Raw genomic sequence first — 16970 nt, forward strand, 5'->3', positions numbered from 1 at the left:
TGTAGTTGTTGCAACTAGATATGCAGGGTTAATGTTGGATGGGATGAGGGCCTCGGCTGATGTGTCTTTGTTTGCTTTGTCCTTTCTGAGTTGCTTTGTTGGTTGGTACCTCACCAACTTGGTGTTGTGCTAGCAAATGATAGAGTCTGCTTTTCAGTGTCAACCTAGTTGTAATCGTTTTTTTGATGTATGTCATTTGTATTGAACTTTGATTACAATCAATAAAGCTTCTTCTGTTTTGCTAATTAAAAAAAATAATAATTTTGAAATGGGAAAATATGTCTTTCTTTTAAAAGTCATAAATTGTGGAATAATTAGAGTTTTATTGTTAGATTTTCTAGTGAATTGCTTTTATAATTATTGTCATACAAATTTAAATTTTGAAATAGTTGAACATACCTCCCATTTTGAAATAACTTAGATTATACCGAGATAAACTAAAAGTAGTTAAATTTTGTTAGGAAAAACATATTAGTTTTACAATAAGGAATCCTAGTGGAGATTGATTGGCAACTTTGAGATGTTATGTTAAGAACAAATAATATGAATAAAATGAACCCTAAAATGATCCTTTCATTACTCAAAAAAGTAAGCAACCAAAAAATTTTATATGTTCATTTAAAAAAGATCGGTAGCCCGAATTATTTCCTTCATCGGTAATGCCACTTAGGTGTAAAAATTAGACTGACTTTTCAAATTTAGTAATGTGATAATTTATTAGAATATCCAATGCAACTCTCTCTCTTATACTTTTTTAATTATCAACCAATCATCTTATTTATTTATTATTAAGTCTTGAAAGTGAGTTTAGAAAATAGACCTAGATATTATTTTCCTTCATTTAATATCACTGTTAAAAAATCTAGACTAATATATGTAAAATTATCTAATGCACAACATTTTTAATCTTGGCCTTTTATCAATTGGCACTAACAATTCCCTTCCAAAATAAGAAAGTATTAACTAATCCGAGATTGGTGATCTCGGCTAGTAAAAATTTCAACTCACATAGTGTTGGTCATCCCTTACCTCCTACTTACCCAACAAAGATTTACCATGCTTTACCCATAAGATTTTCGTTACGCCATTAATTTTGACTATCATACAAGTAATACTACATAATACTTGAAACGAAAAGTCCTTTCTAGCTAGATTACCAATAGGAACAATTTGAGGTTTTACACAAAATCATCCAAACCAAAAAATAAAAAAATAAAAAAATAAATTAATAATTAAGAGACATTTGATCATGTGAAATGCAATAACATCAAAATAAAATGGTCAATTTTGTGAGCACACCATGAAAGGCAGTTGCATGTTGGGGTCCTTGTGGATATGGGTGGGTAATCTTATCATAACTACTTCACTCTTGGGTGGGTTCATGGGAAGCAGTTGAGAGGAGGACTCTGCTACTTTTTTGCTAGTCCTGGGTTCCTCTAGATATGTTGCGGCTGTTTGATTGATTTTTGGCTGCTAAATTTGGTTGGATGTATGGCTGGACCAAGCTATTTTTGCTGTTCTTGCTTCTCTATTTTTTTTTGGGGGGGTGGGGTTGGTCGGGGTGTGTGGGTTCTAGTGCTAGGGCTAGACTTTGGTTGATGTAATTTGAGATGAGCTTGAATGCTGGTTGTTTCTATGGTGTTATATTGGTTGATCCCTCACCAACTTTGGTGTTTTGCTTGCAAATGATTAGTATATCGGTGCCAATTTAGTTAAGATGGATTTACTTTTCTTTATTTTGATAGTTTTTGCACTTGTCTTTTTTATTGTGTTTGTATCATGTACACTTTTTTCCTTTTGCTGATCTAAAAAAAAATGAAAGTCCTCACATCTCTTTAATTTAAAATTAATGTAAAGTTGAATGGGAAAAAAAATTAATGTGTATATTAACAAAAAGCAATTTTGCCTATGCAAGGAAATTTGTCGGCAAAAGGTAAAAATCATTGGCAAAGAGTTTTGTCAACACATAAAGCTGTGCTAGCAAGCCGTTGGCAAAAGTGTGTCGGGAAAGACTTTTACCGACAAATATATCATTGCATCAGCAAAAAACATTTAGTCAGTAAAAGCCTTCATTTATTGTCGCCAATTTACCATTGCATTGGCAAAACTGGCTCAAATAAAATGATTGTGTGACACTTTTATTGACCCGAATTTGCATCGACAAAAATAATACTTTTGGTGACTCAATATTAGTTGACAAAAGTAGGCTTTTGACAACAAATAGGATTCGTCGGCAAAACGTCTAATTGTTCTTAAAAAAAAAATTTGTTATTTGGGATGACAAAAATTACCATCACAAATAACAAATTACTTTTCAATAAGAAATATGTATTGTTCAATAGTAATAAATTACATACACACATCAATGCATTGACATTAAAAAAAACTCTAATTATATAAGTAACAACAACAGATCACATGTGTTCTTACAATTCAAAATTTAAGTGTAAACACAATAATACTTACAAGAGACACCAAGTAATAAAAATAAAATCAAGTCAATTCACAATTAAAACAATGTGTTTATTACAATGGCCTTTAGTGTAACCTACAGATGTTGCTGCAACTGTCGAATCACCATGGCAATTAGCATTTCTAAGGTTAATGAGGCAAGAGATGCTTCTTCTAGTAACTTCTTTTCCTTCTTTGAACAACCAAACCATTTCAATATAATGTGTTACTTAACGACAATCTGAAACACAAAACATAAAGAAGTCATGAGTTTTAATTCTAAGTGGTTTTGCAAATACCTCTAACATGTAGTCTGTTGTTTTCATGAATTGTTCATGATGTATAATCATCGTGACAGTGGGATTAGAAGCAAACACCATTCCAAAATTACTTGTTCATGATAGTATTAAAATCTTGAATCAGTATAACAATAGCATTGGAGCACATTCCAAAGCCAACCATGCAACTAAATTGACTATTAAAGTACTCTAATGAGAGATTTCCCTACTACTTTCTTCTCAGCATATCATCAATCAAGATCCTTTTTGAGGAATTCTAGCATAACTACCAATCAAAATCAACCAAATTCTAATCATATACTAGTGGCTCAACAATCAGTTTCAGCACTAATCATGCCATATACATGAATAACAGTTCCAAGCAATAAAAGAGGAAGATACATAATTAGAGAATTTACCTCGGGTGTAAACTATTGCAAAATCACATAGGCAATCTGAAGAGATCTTAAACACAAGAGCAAAATTAGAACCTTAGTCAGAGCCTGAGCTACAATCTACTGCACAACTCAAAGAACAAGTGTAGCACATGACACAAGTGCAGTCTCAGCATTTGCCTGTCAAATCTTGTGCATCACAGGACTGTAACAATATCCAGATGGATTGTTACAGTGGGATTAGTTGTGATGGTTAGAATAATTTAAGACATTTTGTAAAAGAAAAAATAAAATAAAAATAAGAGATCAAGAAAGTGATTGTACATCATTTTTTTATATTTGAACTGGCTATAAAAAAATTGTAAAACTAACCTGATTTGATATGGATAACAACAAAAATTGATTTCAATAATCAATTGAAAAAAAATACAAATAAATCATCACATTCCACCTCTCAACATGTAGACACAAAACAGAACATATGATTTTCAACATAATTAGAAATGCACTCGATAGATAAGAAAAATGAAAACAAAAGGGTAATCATGACATTCAAATGCACAAATCATATAACCAAACCAAAGTTTGAGCAGAAAAAAGCAGTCAAATGCTGCATAACAGAGGTAAATAATCATTACAATCAAATAGTCTTTAACTTACAGTTAAACCAGTACGAATATAATCTGTTGTGCTTTCATTAAGCTTCGGCAATTATCAGTTGTTCTTGTCCAGAACAGGAGGTGAATCCAGAAAATATGGACCTATTTCCACTCGAACTTCACCTAGAATCTTAGATAACCTCCGTGTCTGTTTATTCATCATCACCTAGACACTGCACCAAGCAAAGTCACCACAATAATAAACAATAATAAAAAGTCTGGTCAGTCAATAAGTAATTAAATTTAATTTTCAGAATATGTTATTCTTAACACACCAAAAATCCATGACTTACCATGCTCCTGGGGATAGCAACCTAATCCAAAACATATCTCCACACAAAAACTAAAACATTTCTTACCTGAACAGAAAGAAATCGAATCCATGAGGAAAACGCAGAAGACCAAACACAATAACCACACAACCCTTCAAAAGTGAAAAAAGAAAAAGAAAAGTAAATACATCAAGCACAATAGTAACACAACAATTCATTAGCAAAAAAATATAAACCAACAAAATAAATCATGAGAAAAAAATATAAACCAAAAAAGTGTACTATAAAACACACATAGCGAACCTCGATAGACCCCTTGTAGAAGATAAACTGCTTAGTATTCAATCCTTACGAGATAAAGTTTCAATTCCAAACGGAGAAAATCAACACCTGTAGAAGAAAGATTAACTATAAAGTTCCCAAGTCCGGCTGATCCACTTAAATCAAACAAGGAAAAAAGATAGACAAGGTAAGCAATCAAATAAAATGAAAAAGGAGAAGAAAATATAAGTGAAAAGAAACAGAGTATTCAGAGTAATCGTAAAAATTGAAAAAAATTGAAAAAAAAAAAAAAAAAACAAACAAACAAACCCATAAAGCCAACATCTGTAGAAGAGGATATCAACTTCATTGATTCTAGCTCCAATGGAAAACACAGAAGAGAAAATAAGCAATGAAATTAAAGAAAAGCCAAAAGAAAAGAGAAGAAGAGAAATCGTTAATTCATAGAAGGAAAAAAAAATCCCGAATCAAGTTGTGCCATTTGCTGGAAAACACAAAACAGAAGAAAACATGGAGAAGATAAGCAATGAAAACAAAAAAACCTACCAAAAAACTAAGGAAGAAGAGATAGAGATGGAAAATAATCGTTTATTACACTGCACTATTGACATCATTACAACAAATAATAAAAAAGGAAAATGCACACATGAATGATAATAAGCTTTTTATAGAAATTAATTCAAAAACATCACTATGAAATAAATAAACCAGTAAAGCAGTGGAATAATAAAAAATATAATACAAAATACAAAAAATAACAAACATGATCAATCGAAACGATGAATTAAACCCTATAAAAACCAATATGAGAATTAAATCATCATAAATCAAAACCCCTTTCAATAACAAACCATTAGGCCTAATAGAAGAAGAGAACCCAAAACTCATAAGTTTTCTTTTAAAACAAAGTTAATTGAAACCATAAAAACTATGATAAACTCATACTGCAGAATATAACTCCAAAACATCGGAGAAAGAAAGAAAAGAATAAAAAATATCTGATGGAGAAACAAAAAAGCAAGAATTATTACGGGTAAAGAACAAAAAAACAATTCCTGATAATTACTTCACGATGAGATGTGATGATATAGATTGTTTAATGCATTAAACAAAGGCATTATTACACTGCACTATTGACATCATTACAACAAATAATAAAAAAGGAAAATACACACATGAATAATAACAAGCTTTTTATAGAAATTAATTTCAAAACATCCCTATGAAATAAATAATAAACCAGTAAAGTAGTGGAATAATAAAAAATATAATACGAAATACGAAAAATAACAAACATGATCAACCAAAACAATGAATTAAACCCTATAAAAACCAATATGAGAATTAAATCATGAGATTTCAAAACCCCTTTCAATACCAAACCATTAGGCCTAATAGAATAATAGAACCCAAAACTCATAAGTTTTCTTTTAAAACAAAATTAATTGAAACCATAAAAACTATGATAAGCTCATACTTCAGAATAAAAAACTACAAAACATCAGAGAAAGAAAGAAAAGAATAAAAAATATCTAATGGAGAAACAAAAAAACAAGAATTATTATGGGTAAAGAACAAAAACAATTCCTAATAATTACTTCACGATGAGACGTGATGATATAGATGGATCGAAATAGAGAGACTATTATGTTGACAATAAGGTTCCAATTTTTCCAATTCAAATTCATAGTCTTCCCAACTCACATTTAAGAAATTTAAAAAAAAAAAAAAAATGAAAAACAATTTCACAACCTAAAATAGTATCCTAATTTTTTAGCTCCTCAATAAAATTCCTAATTTTTCAATGAAAATCCCCAAATCAAAACCCTAGTTTTCTATCATTAAATAGAAAACAAAATCATAATAAATTATTAATGTTACCCAAAGAACCAAAAACAACGTGTGAATAAATTTAATCAACCAATTGAAAAAGGGCAAAAAACCAAACATAAGAGAAGAACAACAACCCTAACAAAATCATCAACAACGTGTACAGAGGCAAAAATCCATCTTAACGAATCTAAGGTACGATCAATCTGATCTGAAAACAGAGAAAAAATAAAAGAAATGGAAAAACAAAATCAGACATAAATCAACAAAATTCTATAGAAAACCCTATGAATGCAAACTGAACAAAATCAATATAACTTGAAATTCCAAATTTTCGGTTAACCTGTTGAACTCATTGAGCAATATCCAATGTCGAAGTTAATGGCGGTGAACCCACGGTGAAGCCATATATCAGCAGGGAAGAGAGAGAAGAAGAGTTTTTTTTAATTTATTTAAGCAAACAAAGCAGTTCGATTAAGGGGGAGAGGAGAGGAAAGAGAAGAGGAAAATAGAAAGATAAGGAAAAGAAACAGGTGGTAGAATAGCAACCATTTCTTCTTTTAGTGATTTACCATTATTAACCCCACCAAAGTCCTAACACAAAAGGACTAAGAAGGGCAAATAAGACTTTATCATGATGAGAACACTCACCCAAGGTCTGAAAACACTGTTCACTTCTCATTGATGCTTTATATTGTATATATATTGTATAGATAGAAACCTACAACGACCCAACGCACGTTTGTCGCTAAAGACTTAAACCTTTGCCAATGTGCCATCTAGGTCGCCGTAACCCTTATACTAATAGCAAGGGACTGTTTCGCCGTTGAAACTCATTGATCATCGCTAAAACTTTCCTCATGTTGGAATGCTAATTTTTTTTAGATGCCTAATATTTGACTTTTTAGCAACGACTTGTTGATCACATCGCTAATGTTAAACCTTTTTAGCGATGAAAATGATTTTTGTGTCACGGGAAGGATGTTTTAACTATGCAATTTTGATAGTGTCACCAAAAGTAGTCGCTAAAACTGCAATTTCTTGTAGTATAATCCATTGCAATAGTATTTTTTGAATTTGAAACAACTTAAAATAAAATACTTAATTAGAAGAGGGTTGTGTATGTTTGATAGAGCAGTTCAGCTTTGAGTTTTTAGGTTATAATTAGATTGCAGTAATTGTTTACCATATTTAATAGAAATTTAAATTGAAAAATGTGTTCCTTTTTAAAGTCAAACTGTGGAATAATTAGAGTTTTATTTTTAGAATTATAATTAGATTCAAGTGAATTATAATTACTATCACAAATTTAAATTTTGAAATGGTGGAGCATATCTTCCATTTTGAAATAAGTTACATTATTAACAAAAGCAATCAAGATAAACTAAAAGTAGTTAAATTTTGTTCGGAAAAACAAATTAGTTTATTTTTTGATTGCCATGGTTTTTTAATTGAAATTGGGTGCGTTGGAAAGTGTTGGGGCTGCTACTTCAAATAGAAGAGGATTTTCCTATATATTTGAGCTGCGTGCTGGGTTGAGTGTGTGGGGGATGGAGCTTAGCTCTGGATTTTTATGGAATCTCTTGCTGCTTGTTGGTTGCTTTCTCTTTCCTACTTCTATGACAGGAGATTTGTGTTGGGCTGATTTGAAATCATCACTCTTTGAGTTAGCTCTTGGATTCAGCAGAGTAAGGTACCTGGTTTGCTCAAATGGTGGCTTTTTGTTGAACAGTTTTGGTCATCAAAAAGAGAATGGTGAGTCCCACAGATCCAAACAACACAACCCAATTGTGCTCTCTATTCGAGAGAAGCCAATCCCTTAAAAAATATATTGCAATATATAAAATGCTGAAGAATTAGTGCTATAAAAATCTGACTTAAATAAATATATATGATAATCTTAATTAAATTATTTATTGTATGTATACATACATATAAAAAAATATTTTATAACGTACGTAATGCAAGAGAATAATTTTTAAGTTAAATGAATTAAAAGGTCTAGGAAAATTTTGTTTAGAGGCACTATTTAAAACAAAGGAGTAGTTTTGGTCAATAAATAGGAAAATTTTTGTATTATGTTTCTTTGCCTTTAGGTAGTGTTTGGTTTACTGGAATGAAACCGAATGAAATGATCATTTTATCAAAATGTTCATTCTCATGTTTGATTGACTAAAACAATAATGACAAAATGTATTGCAAATGGAGTCTTTATTCATCATTAATGGTCATTCTATATTAGAACTTAAGGAATGATTATTCCATTCCGTTCCAACTCGTTCCAGTGATCCAAATAGATAGGATTTCTATAACAATGTTACTCTATTTGTTTCTTCATTCATTTTCAAAATTTTCTATATATTTTGTTCCATTGTTTGCATCCTAACAACTTTTTGTATCGGTGATTCACACTTGCATATTTATACTAAATTACTTTTCATTGCAGTGCTGTGACACTGATAAATACCATGGGTAATACGTTACCTATCCCAGACAACTCGATTAACCAGGGTTGGCTTTGCATATCAAAACAATCACAATATATTATTAGTCTAGACAGTAATCTTGATACTTTAAGGAATTCATTGGAACATTTAAAACGATGCTGTAATGATGTGAAAAGAAAAATTGATGTAATTTAAGGGAAGCAAGTTGAAGGACAACAGATAAAACGATTAGATGAGGTAGAATGGTAGCTTTCAAGGGTGGAAGAAGTTGAGAAAGAAGCTACTGAATTGATAAGCGCAGGAAGTGAAGCATTTAAGAGAAAATGTTGTGGATGTTTTCCAAAACTTAGCAAATCTGCATACAAATTGGGGCGAGAAGTGAAAAACCAAGAATTTGTAAATGATTTGATAAATTAAGGACATTTTGAGATGGTGGCTGAGATATTACCTTCACTTGCAGCTGTTGAAAAACTAATGGAGATAACTGTGGGCATAGATCAGAAGGTTGATGAAGTATGGAGCTGTCTGTAAATGGATAATGTGGGGATTATTGGTTTGCACAAATTAGGTGGTGTTGGAAAGACCACTCTTTTAAAGCAAATCAATAATAAGTTTATCAACAATGGTCATGGTTTTGACATTGTGATTTGGGTTTGTAGTGTCCAAAGATCTAGATATGTATCAAGTTCAGGTAAGCATTGCGGAAAAAGTTGGGATTGATATGGAAGAATGGAAGAATAAGAGCGAAGATGAAAAAGTTCAACAAATATTTAAGAAACTGAGTCAAAAAAGGTTTGTCAAAGATGATTTATGGGTACAGGTTGAACTATCAAGGATAGGTATTCCTTTGTCAAACATGTATGTGGTTGCATGGAAGCTGATGTGCAAATTGAAGTTGATTGTTTGTCACAGTCTGAAGCTTGGGATTTGTTTCAATTGAAGCTTAAACGATGCAAAAATATTGGGGTTGGCTAAAAGAATTGTAGAAAGATGTTGGGGTTTACCACTTGCTCTGATTACTATAGCCCGAGCAATGGCCAGCAAGAAGAGCCCAGAAGAATGAGGTTATTGGATAATTCACCTATTGAATTTCCAGATATAGAGAATGATGTGTTTATGATATTGAAGTTTAGTTTTGATAATTTACCAGATGACACAGTGAAAGAATGTTTTCTATATTGTTCGTTGTTCTCAGAACAACATACAATTAACAAAAGAGATATGGTATATTTTTGGGTTGGTGAGGAACTTGTAAACAAATCTGATGATTTTGATTCAATAATTAAGCATAGGTATTTCGTTATCAGCATTCTTCGAGATGCAGGTTTCTTAGAAGAGATTTCTGGTAGACACGTGAAAATGCATGGCTTAATACGTGAAATGGCGTTGTGGATTACTTCTGAAAAGGAGAGGATAAACAAATGTTTGGTCGAAGCAAGAGCCCAATTGACTAAAGCCCTTAGAGTTACAGAATGGAAGGAAGTGAAAAGGATGCCATTGATGGATAACAAGAGGAGCCCAATGCCCGAATCCTCTAATCTTTTGACTTTGATATTGTGAGATGCTGATTTACAAAGGATAACAAGTGGCTTCTTTCAATCAACCTTTTGATCTATGCCCATAGTTATCTCCATAGGTCTTTCATCAGCTGCAGGTGAAGGTAATTTCTCAACCACCACCTCAAAATGTCCTTCATCTATCAAGTCATTTACGAGTTCTTGGTTTTTCATCACTTCTCACCCCAATTTGTATGCAGACTTGCTAAGTTTTGGAATCACTTCTCGCCCCAATTTGTATGCAGACTTGCTAAGTTTTGGAAAACATCCACAACGTTAACCAAGAACTCGTAACTGACTTGATAGATGAAGGACATTTTGAGGTGTTGGTTGAGAAATTACCTTCACCTGCAGCTGATGAAAGACCTATGGAGATAATTGTAGGCATAGATCAAAAGGTTGATTGAAAGAAGCCACTTGTTATCCTTTGCAAATTAGCATCTCGTAATATCAAAGTCAAAAGATTAAAGGATTCAGGTATTCGTGCAAATTCTTCAATGATGTTTTCCATCAATGACATCCTCTTCACCCCCTTCCACTCTGTAACTTTAGGGGCTTCAATCAATTGGGCTCTTGCTTTGACCAAACATTTGTTTATCCTCTCCTTTTCAGAAGTAATCCACAACACCATTTCATGTATTAAGCCATGCATTTTCACACATCTACTAGAAATCTCTTCTAAGAAACCTGCATCTCAAAGAATGCTGATAACGAAATACCTATACTTCATTATTGAATCAAAATCACCAGATTTGTTTACAAGTTCCTCGCCAATCCAAACATATACTAGATCTCTTTTGTTTATTGTATGTTGTTCCGAGAACAACGAACAATATAAAAAACATTCTTTCACTGTGTCATCTGGTAAACTATCAAAACTAAACTTCAATATCATAAACACATCATTCTCTATACCTGGAAATTCAGCAAGTGAATTATCCAACAACCCCATGACATAACTCCATTCTTTTGGGCTCTTCTTGCTGGCCATTGCTTGGGCTATGGTAATCAGAGCAAGTGGTAAACCCCAACATCTTTCTACAATTCTTTTGGCCAACTCCAATATTTTTGCATTGTTTACAAGAACGTTTGTTCGAAGCTTCAATTGAAACAAATCCCAAGCTTCAAACTGTGACAAACAACCACTCCAATATTTTTGCATCATTTACAAGAACGTTTGTTCGAAGCTTCAATTGAAACAAATCCCAAGCTTCAGACTCTGACAAACAATCACTCCAATATTTTTGCATTGTTTACAAGAACATTTGTTCGAAGCTTCAATTGAAACAAATCCCAAGCTTCAGACTCTGACAAACAATCACTCTAATATTTTTGCATCATTTACAAGAACGTTTGTTCGAAGCTTCAATTGAAACAAATCCCAAGCTTCAAACTGTGACAAACAATCCACTTCAATTTGCACATCAACGTCCATGCGACCACATAAATCCTTTGAACGACTTGTAATTATTACCTTTGACTTATTGTGAATGTTTGGCAATTGATAGTTCAACCCGTACCCATAAATCATGTAACAATATGACAAACCTTTTTTGACTCGACTTCTTAAATATTTGTTGAACTTTTTCATCTTCGCTCTTATTCTTCCATGCTTCCATATCAATCCCAACTTTTTCCGCAATACTTACCTGAACTTGATCCATATCTAGATCTTTGGACACTACAACCCAAATCACAATGTCAAAAGCATGACCGTTGTTGATAAACTTATTATTGATTTGCTTTAAAAGAGTAGTCTCTCCAACACCACCTAATCCATGCAAACCAATAATCCCCACATTATCCATTTAAAGATAGCTCCATACTTCATCAACCTTCTGATCTATGCCCACAGTTATCTCCATTAGTCTTTCAACAGCTGCAAGTGAAGGTAATATCTCTGTCACCACCTCAAAATGTCCTTCATCTATCAAATCATTTACAAGTTCTTGGTTTTTCACCACTTCTCGCCCCAATTTGTACGAAGACTTGCTAAGTTTTGGAAAACATCCACAACATTTTCTCTTAAATGCTTCACTTCCCGCTTATCAATTCAGTAGCTTCTTTCTCAATTTCTTCCACCCTTGAAAGCTACCACTCTACCTCATCTAATCATTTCATCTGCTGTCCTTCAACTTGCTTCCCTTCAACTACATCAATTTTTCTTTTCACATCATTACAGCATCGTTTTAAATGTTCCAATGAATTCCTTAAAACATCAAGATGACTGTCTAGACTAATAATATATTGTGATTGCTTCGATATGCAAAGCCAACCCTGGTTAATCAAGCTATCTGGGATAGGTAACGTATTACCCATGGTATTTATCAGTCGCACAGCACTGCAATGAAAAGTAATTTAGTATAGATATGCAAGTGTGAATCACCGATACAAAATAGTTGCTAGGACACAAACCATGGAGCAAAATATATAGAAAATTTTGAAAATGAACGAAGAAACAAATAGAGTAACATTGTCATAGAAATCCTATCTATTTAGTTCACTAGAACGAGTTGGAATGGAATGGAATAATCATTCCTTAAGTTCTAATATAGAATGACCATTAATGGTGAATAATGCTCCATTTGAAATACATTTTGTCATTATTTTTTAGTCAATAAAACATGAGAATGGACATTTTGATAAAATTATAATTCCATTCGGTTTCATTCCAGTAAACCAAACACTACCTAAAGGCAAAGAAACAAAATAGAAACATAATACAAAATTTGCTTATTTATTGACCAAAATTATTCCTTTGTTTTAAATAGTGCCTGTAAACAAAATTTTCCTAAACCTTTTAATTCATTTAACTTAAAAATTACTCTCTTGCATTACGTACGTTATGGAATATTTTTTTAAATAAAATTATATGCATACACGTACACATGAATAATTTAATTAAGATTATCACCTATATATTTACTTAAGTCAGATTTTTAAAACACTAATTCTTCAGCATTTTATACATTGCAATACATTTTTCAAGGGATTGAGAGCACAATTGAGTTGTGTTGTTCGGATCTGTGGGACTCACCACGTCTCTTTTCGATGATCAAACCATTCATTTGGTGTTACTGCTAACAAAGAAATACTTATGCAAACACAACAAAAAGCCAAAATTTGAGCAAACTGTACCTTCTTCTGCTGCATCCAAGAGCTGACTCAAAGAATGACGATTTCAAATCAGCCCAACACAAATCTCCTGCCATAGAAGTAGAAAAGAGAAAGCAACCAACAAACAGCAACAGATCCCATAAAAATCCAAAGCTAAGCTCCATCCTCCCCACACTCAACCAAGCACACAACTCACATATAAGAAAATCCTCCTGTTTGAAGTAGCAGCCACAGCACTTTCCAAAGCACCCAATTTCAATTACAAAAACTATTGCAATCAAAATAAACTAATTTTTTTTTCCTAACAAAATTTAACGACTTTTAGTTTATTTAATTTGCTTTTGTTAATAATCTAACTTATTTCAAAATGGAAGGTATGCTCAATCATTTCAAAATTTAAATTTGTGTGACAGTAATTATAGAAGCAGTTCACTTTAATTTAAATATAATCCTAAAAATAAAACTCTAATTATTCCACAATTTCTGACTTTTAAAAGGAACACATATTTTTCAATTTCAAAATTTAAATATGCATTCATTACATATGGTAAACAATTTACTGCAATCTACTTATAACCTAAAAACTCAAAGCTAAATTGCTCTATCAAACATACACAACCCTCTTCTCATTAGGTATTTTATTTTAAGTTGTTTCAAATTCAAAAAATACTATTGCAATGATTATAACTAATATACACACATTATTATTTTTTTTTCCATTCAGCTTTCTACTTATATATTAATTTTAAATTAAAGAAACGTGAGGGCTTTAGTGTTTTTTTATTTTTTATTTTTTGGATCAGCGAAAAGAAAAAAGTGTACATGATACAAAGGCAACATCAATAAAAAAGGCAAGTGCAAAAACAATCAAAAAAGAGAAAAGTATTGACACCACTATACTAAATCATTTGCAAGAAAAACACCAAAGTTCGTGAGGGACCAACCAATACAACACCATAGAACAACTAGCATTCAGGCCATCAACCAAACCCTAGCCTAGCACTAGAACCACCAACAAAAGCAAAAACAGCAGAAAAAGCTCGAATCAGCCATACATCCTACCAAATTTAGCAACCAAAAATCAATCAAACAGAAGCAACATCCAGAGGAACCCAAAGCAAATGACTAGCAAAGAAGTAGCTAAGTCCTTCCCTCAAGTGCTTACCATAAACCTACCCAAGAGTGAAGTACTTATGAAAAGATTACCCACCCACATCCACAAGAACCCCAGCATACAACTTCCTTTCATGGTGTGCTAACAAAATTGACCATTTTATGTTGATGTTATTGCATTTCACATGTTGATGAAATGTCTCTTAATTATTATTTTTTGGTTTGGATGATTATGTGTAAAGGCTCAAATTGCTCCTATTGGTAATCTAGCTAGAAGGGGTTTTCGTTTCACATAATTATTGGGTGTTTCCAGACTATCACGTGGATTTACTTGTATGGTAGTCAAAATTAATAGCATAACGGAAATCTTATGGGTAAAGCATGGTGAATCTTTGTTGGGTAAGTAGGAGATAAGGGATGATCCACACTATGTGAGTTGAAATTTTCACTAACGGAGATCACCAATCTCGGATTATTTAATAATTTCTTATTTTGGAAGGGAATTGTTAGTGCCAAAAAAAGCACAAGATTAATAATATATAAATAAGATGATTGATTAATAATTAAAAAAGTATAAGAGAGAGGGTTGCATTGAATATTCTAATAGACTATCACATTATTAAATTTGAAAAGTATGTCTAATTTTGGACCTAAGTGGCATTACCAATGAAGGAAACAATTCGGGCTACCAATCATTTTTCAGTGAACATGAAAAAGTTTTTGATTGCTAACTTTTTTGAGTAATGAAAGGATCATTTTAGGGTTCATTTTATTTCATATTATTTATTCTTAATAAAACATCTCAAAGTTGCCAATCAATCTCCACCAGGCTTCCTTATTGTAGAACTAATCTGTTTTTCCTGACAAAATTTAACTACTTTTAGTTTATCTCGATCTGCTTTTGTTAATAATCTAACTTGATTCAAAATGGGAGGTATGTTCAATCATTCAAAATTTAAATTTGTGTGACAGAAATTATAGAAATCATAATCCTAACAATAAAACTCCAATTATTCCATTTCAAAATTAATTTTTTTTCCCTTTATCAACAAAAGAGAAGAAGCTTTATTGATTGTAATCAACATTCAATACAAATGACATACATCAATAAAAATGATTGCAACTAGGTTGGCACCAACCAACAAAGCAACCCAGAAAGGACAAAATAAAAAAAAATAAAAAGACACAGCAGCCAAGGCCCTCATCCCATCCAACATCAACCCTACATATCTAGCTGCAGCAACTACACCACTCTTCCTCCTAAGCAAACTCTAATCTGCCTCAAATTATAAATAAAGTCGTGAATTGTGAATTGAGATTCCTTAGTGCTTGACTTCATCCATAATGCGACTCTAATTTTGATCAATTCACATAGCTCAGCCAGATTAGGAGCAATTGCCTTCAACACACATTCACTCCTATGTTTCCACAAGGACCATAGTACAGCCAGGGGAATTGCTCTCCAAATCTTTCTTTCCTTCTTAAGTCTCACCCCTGACCACTGTTTAAATTTGTATCATCAAATATGATAAACAATTCACTACAACTAATTATAACCTAAAAACTCAGAGCTGAATTGCTCTATCAAACATACAAAGCCCTCTTCTTATTAGGTATTTTATTTTAAGTTGTTTCAAATTCCAAAAATACTATTGCAGTGGATTATAACTCATATACACACATTATTATTTTTTCCCATTCCACTTTCTATTTATATATATATATATATATATATGCAATGTTCATTAATTTTAAGTTACAGAAATGTGAACGCTTTCATTTTATTTTATTTTTTGGATCAGCAAAAAGAAAAAAAGTGTACACAATACAAGGGCAACACCAATAAAAAAAGTGCAAAAACTATCAAAATAAAAAAAAATAAATCCATCCAAACTACATTGCCACTGATATACTAACTCAATCATTTGCAAACACACCACAAAAGTTGGTGAGGAACCAACCAATACAACACCATAGAAACAACCAGCATTCAAGCTCATCTCAAATTACAACATCAACCAAACCCTAGCCTAGCATTAGACCCCCCAACGACGGCAAAAACAGTAGAAAAAGCTTGAGTCAGCCATACATCCTATCAAATTTAGCAGCCAAAAATCAATCAAACAGCAGCAACATCCAAAGGAACCCAGAGCAAAGGACCAGTGAAGAAGTAGCTGAGTCCTTCCCTCAACTACTTCCCATGAACCTAACCGAGAGTGAAGTACTTATGAAAAGATTACCCACCCACATCCACAAGAACCCCAACATACAACTTCCTTTCATGGTGTGCTCACAGAATTGACAATTTTATTTTGATGTTATTGCATTTCACATGATGAAATGTCTCTTAATTATTATTAGTTTTTATTTTTTGGTTTGGATGATTATGTTGGTTTGGTTTGGTTTGGTTATGATTATGTGTGAAGGCTCAAATTGTTCCTATTAGTAATCTAGCTAGAAGGCGCTTTTCGTTTCACGCAATTATTGAGTGTTTCCAGAATATCATGTGGTATTACTTGTATGGAAGTCAAAATTAATGGCATAACGAAAATCTTATGGGTAAAGCATGG

At 32.3% G+C, this 16970-nt stretch overlaps 1 protein-coding gene across 23 annotated transcripts in view; it reads right to left on the reverse strand.

The window, feature by feature from the left end:
• Positions 1–2370: 2370 nt before the first annotated feature.
• LOC114323885 (uncharacterized) overlaps positions 2371–16970 on the reverse strand; it is a 35620-nt gene continuing 21020 nt past the window's right edge. For 11 of the 23 annotated variants that reach the window (XR_014357371.1, XR_014357370.1, XR_014357364.1 and 8 more), the window contains 4 exons: positions 4077–4142; positions 3785–3956; positions 3149–3329; positions 2371–2692 (listed from right to left, as the gene is read on the reverse strand). Coding sequence is in view for 9 of the 23 variants with exons in the window: in XM_082910365.1 (XP_082766491.1) it covers positions 3946–3956; positions 4077–4142 (77 nt within the window). In the remaining 14 variants the exon portion in view is untranslated. Of the gene's footprint in view, positions 3957–4076; positions 4173–4358; positions 4495–6510; positions 6632–16970 lie in introns of those variants that run through there. The other 12 variants (XR_014357372.1, XR_014357377.1, XM_082910361.1 and 9 more) reach the window with 7 other exon arrangements.

Source organism: Camellia sinensis, chromosome 15 (assembly GCF_055761805.1).
Source record: "Camellia sinensis isolate YWXY chromosome 15, ASM5576180v1, whole genome shotgun sequence".
NCBI lineage: Eukaryota > Viridiplantae > Streptophyta > Magnoliopsida > Ericales > Theaceae > Camellia > Camellia sinensis.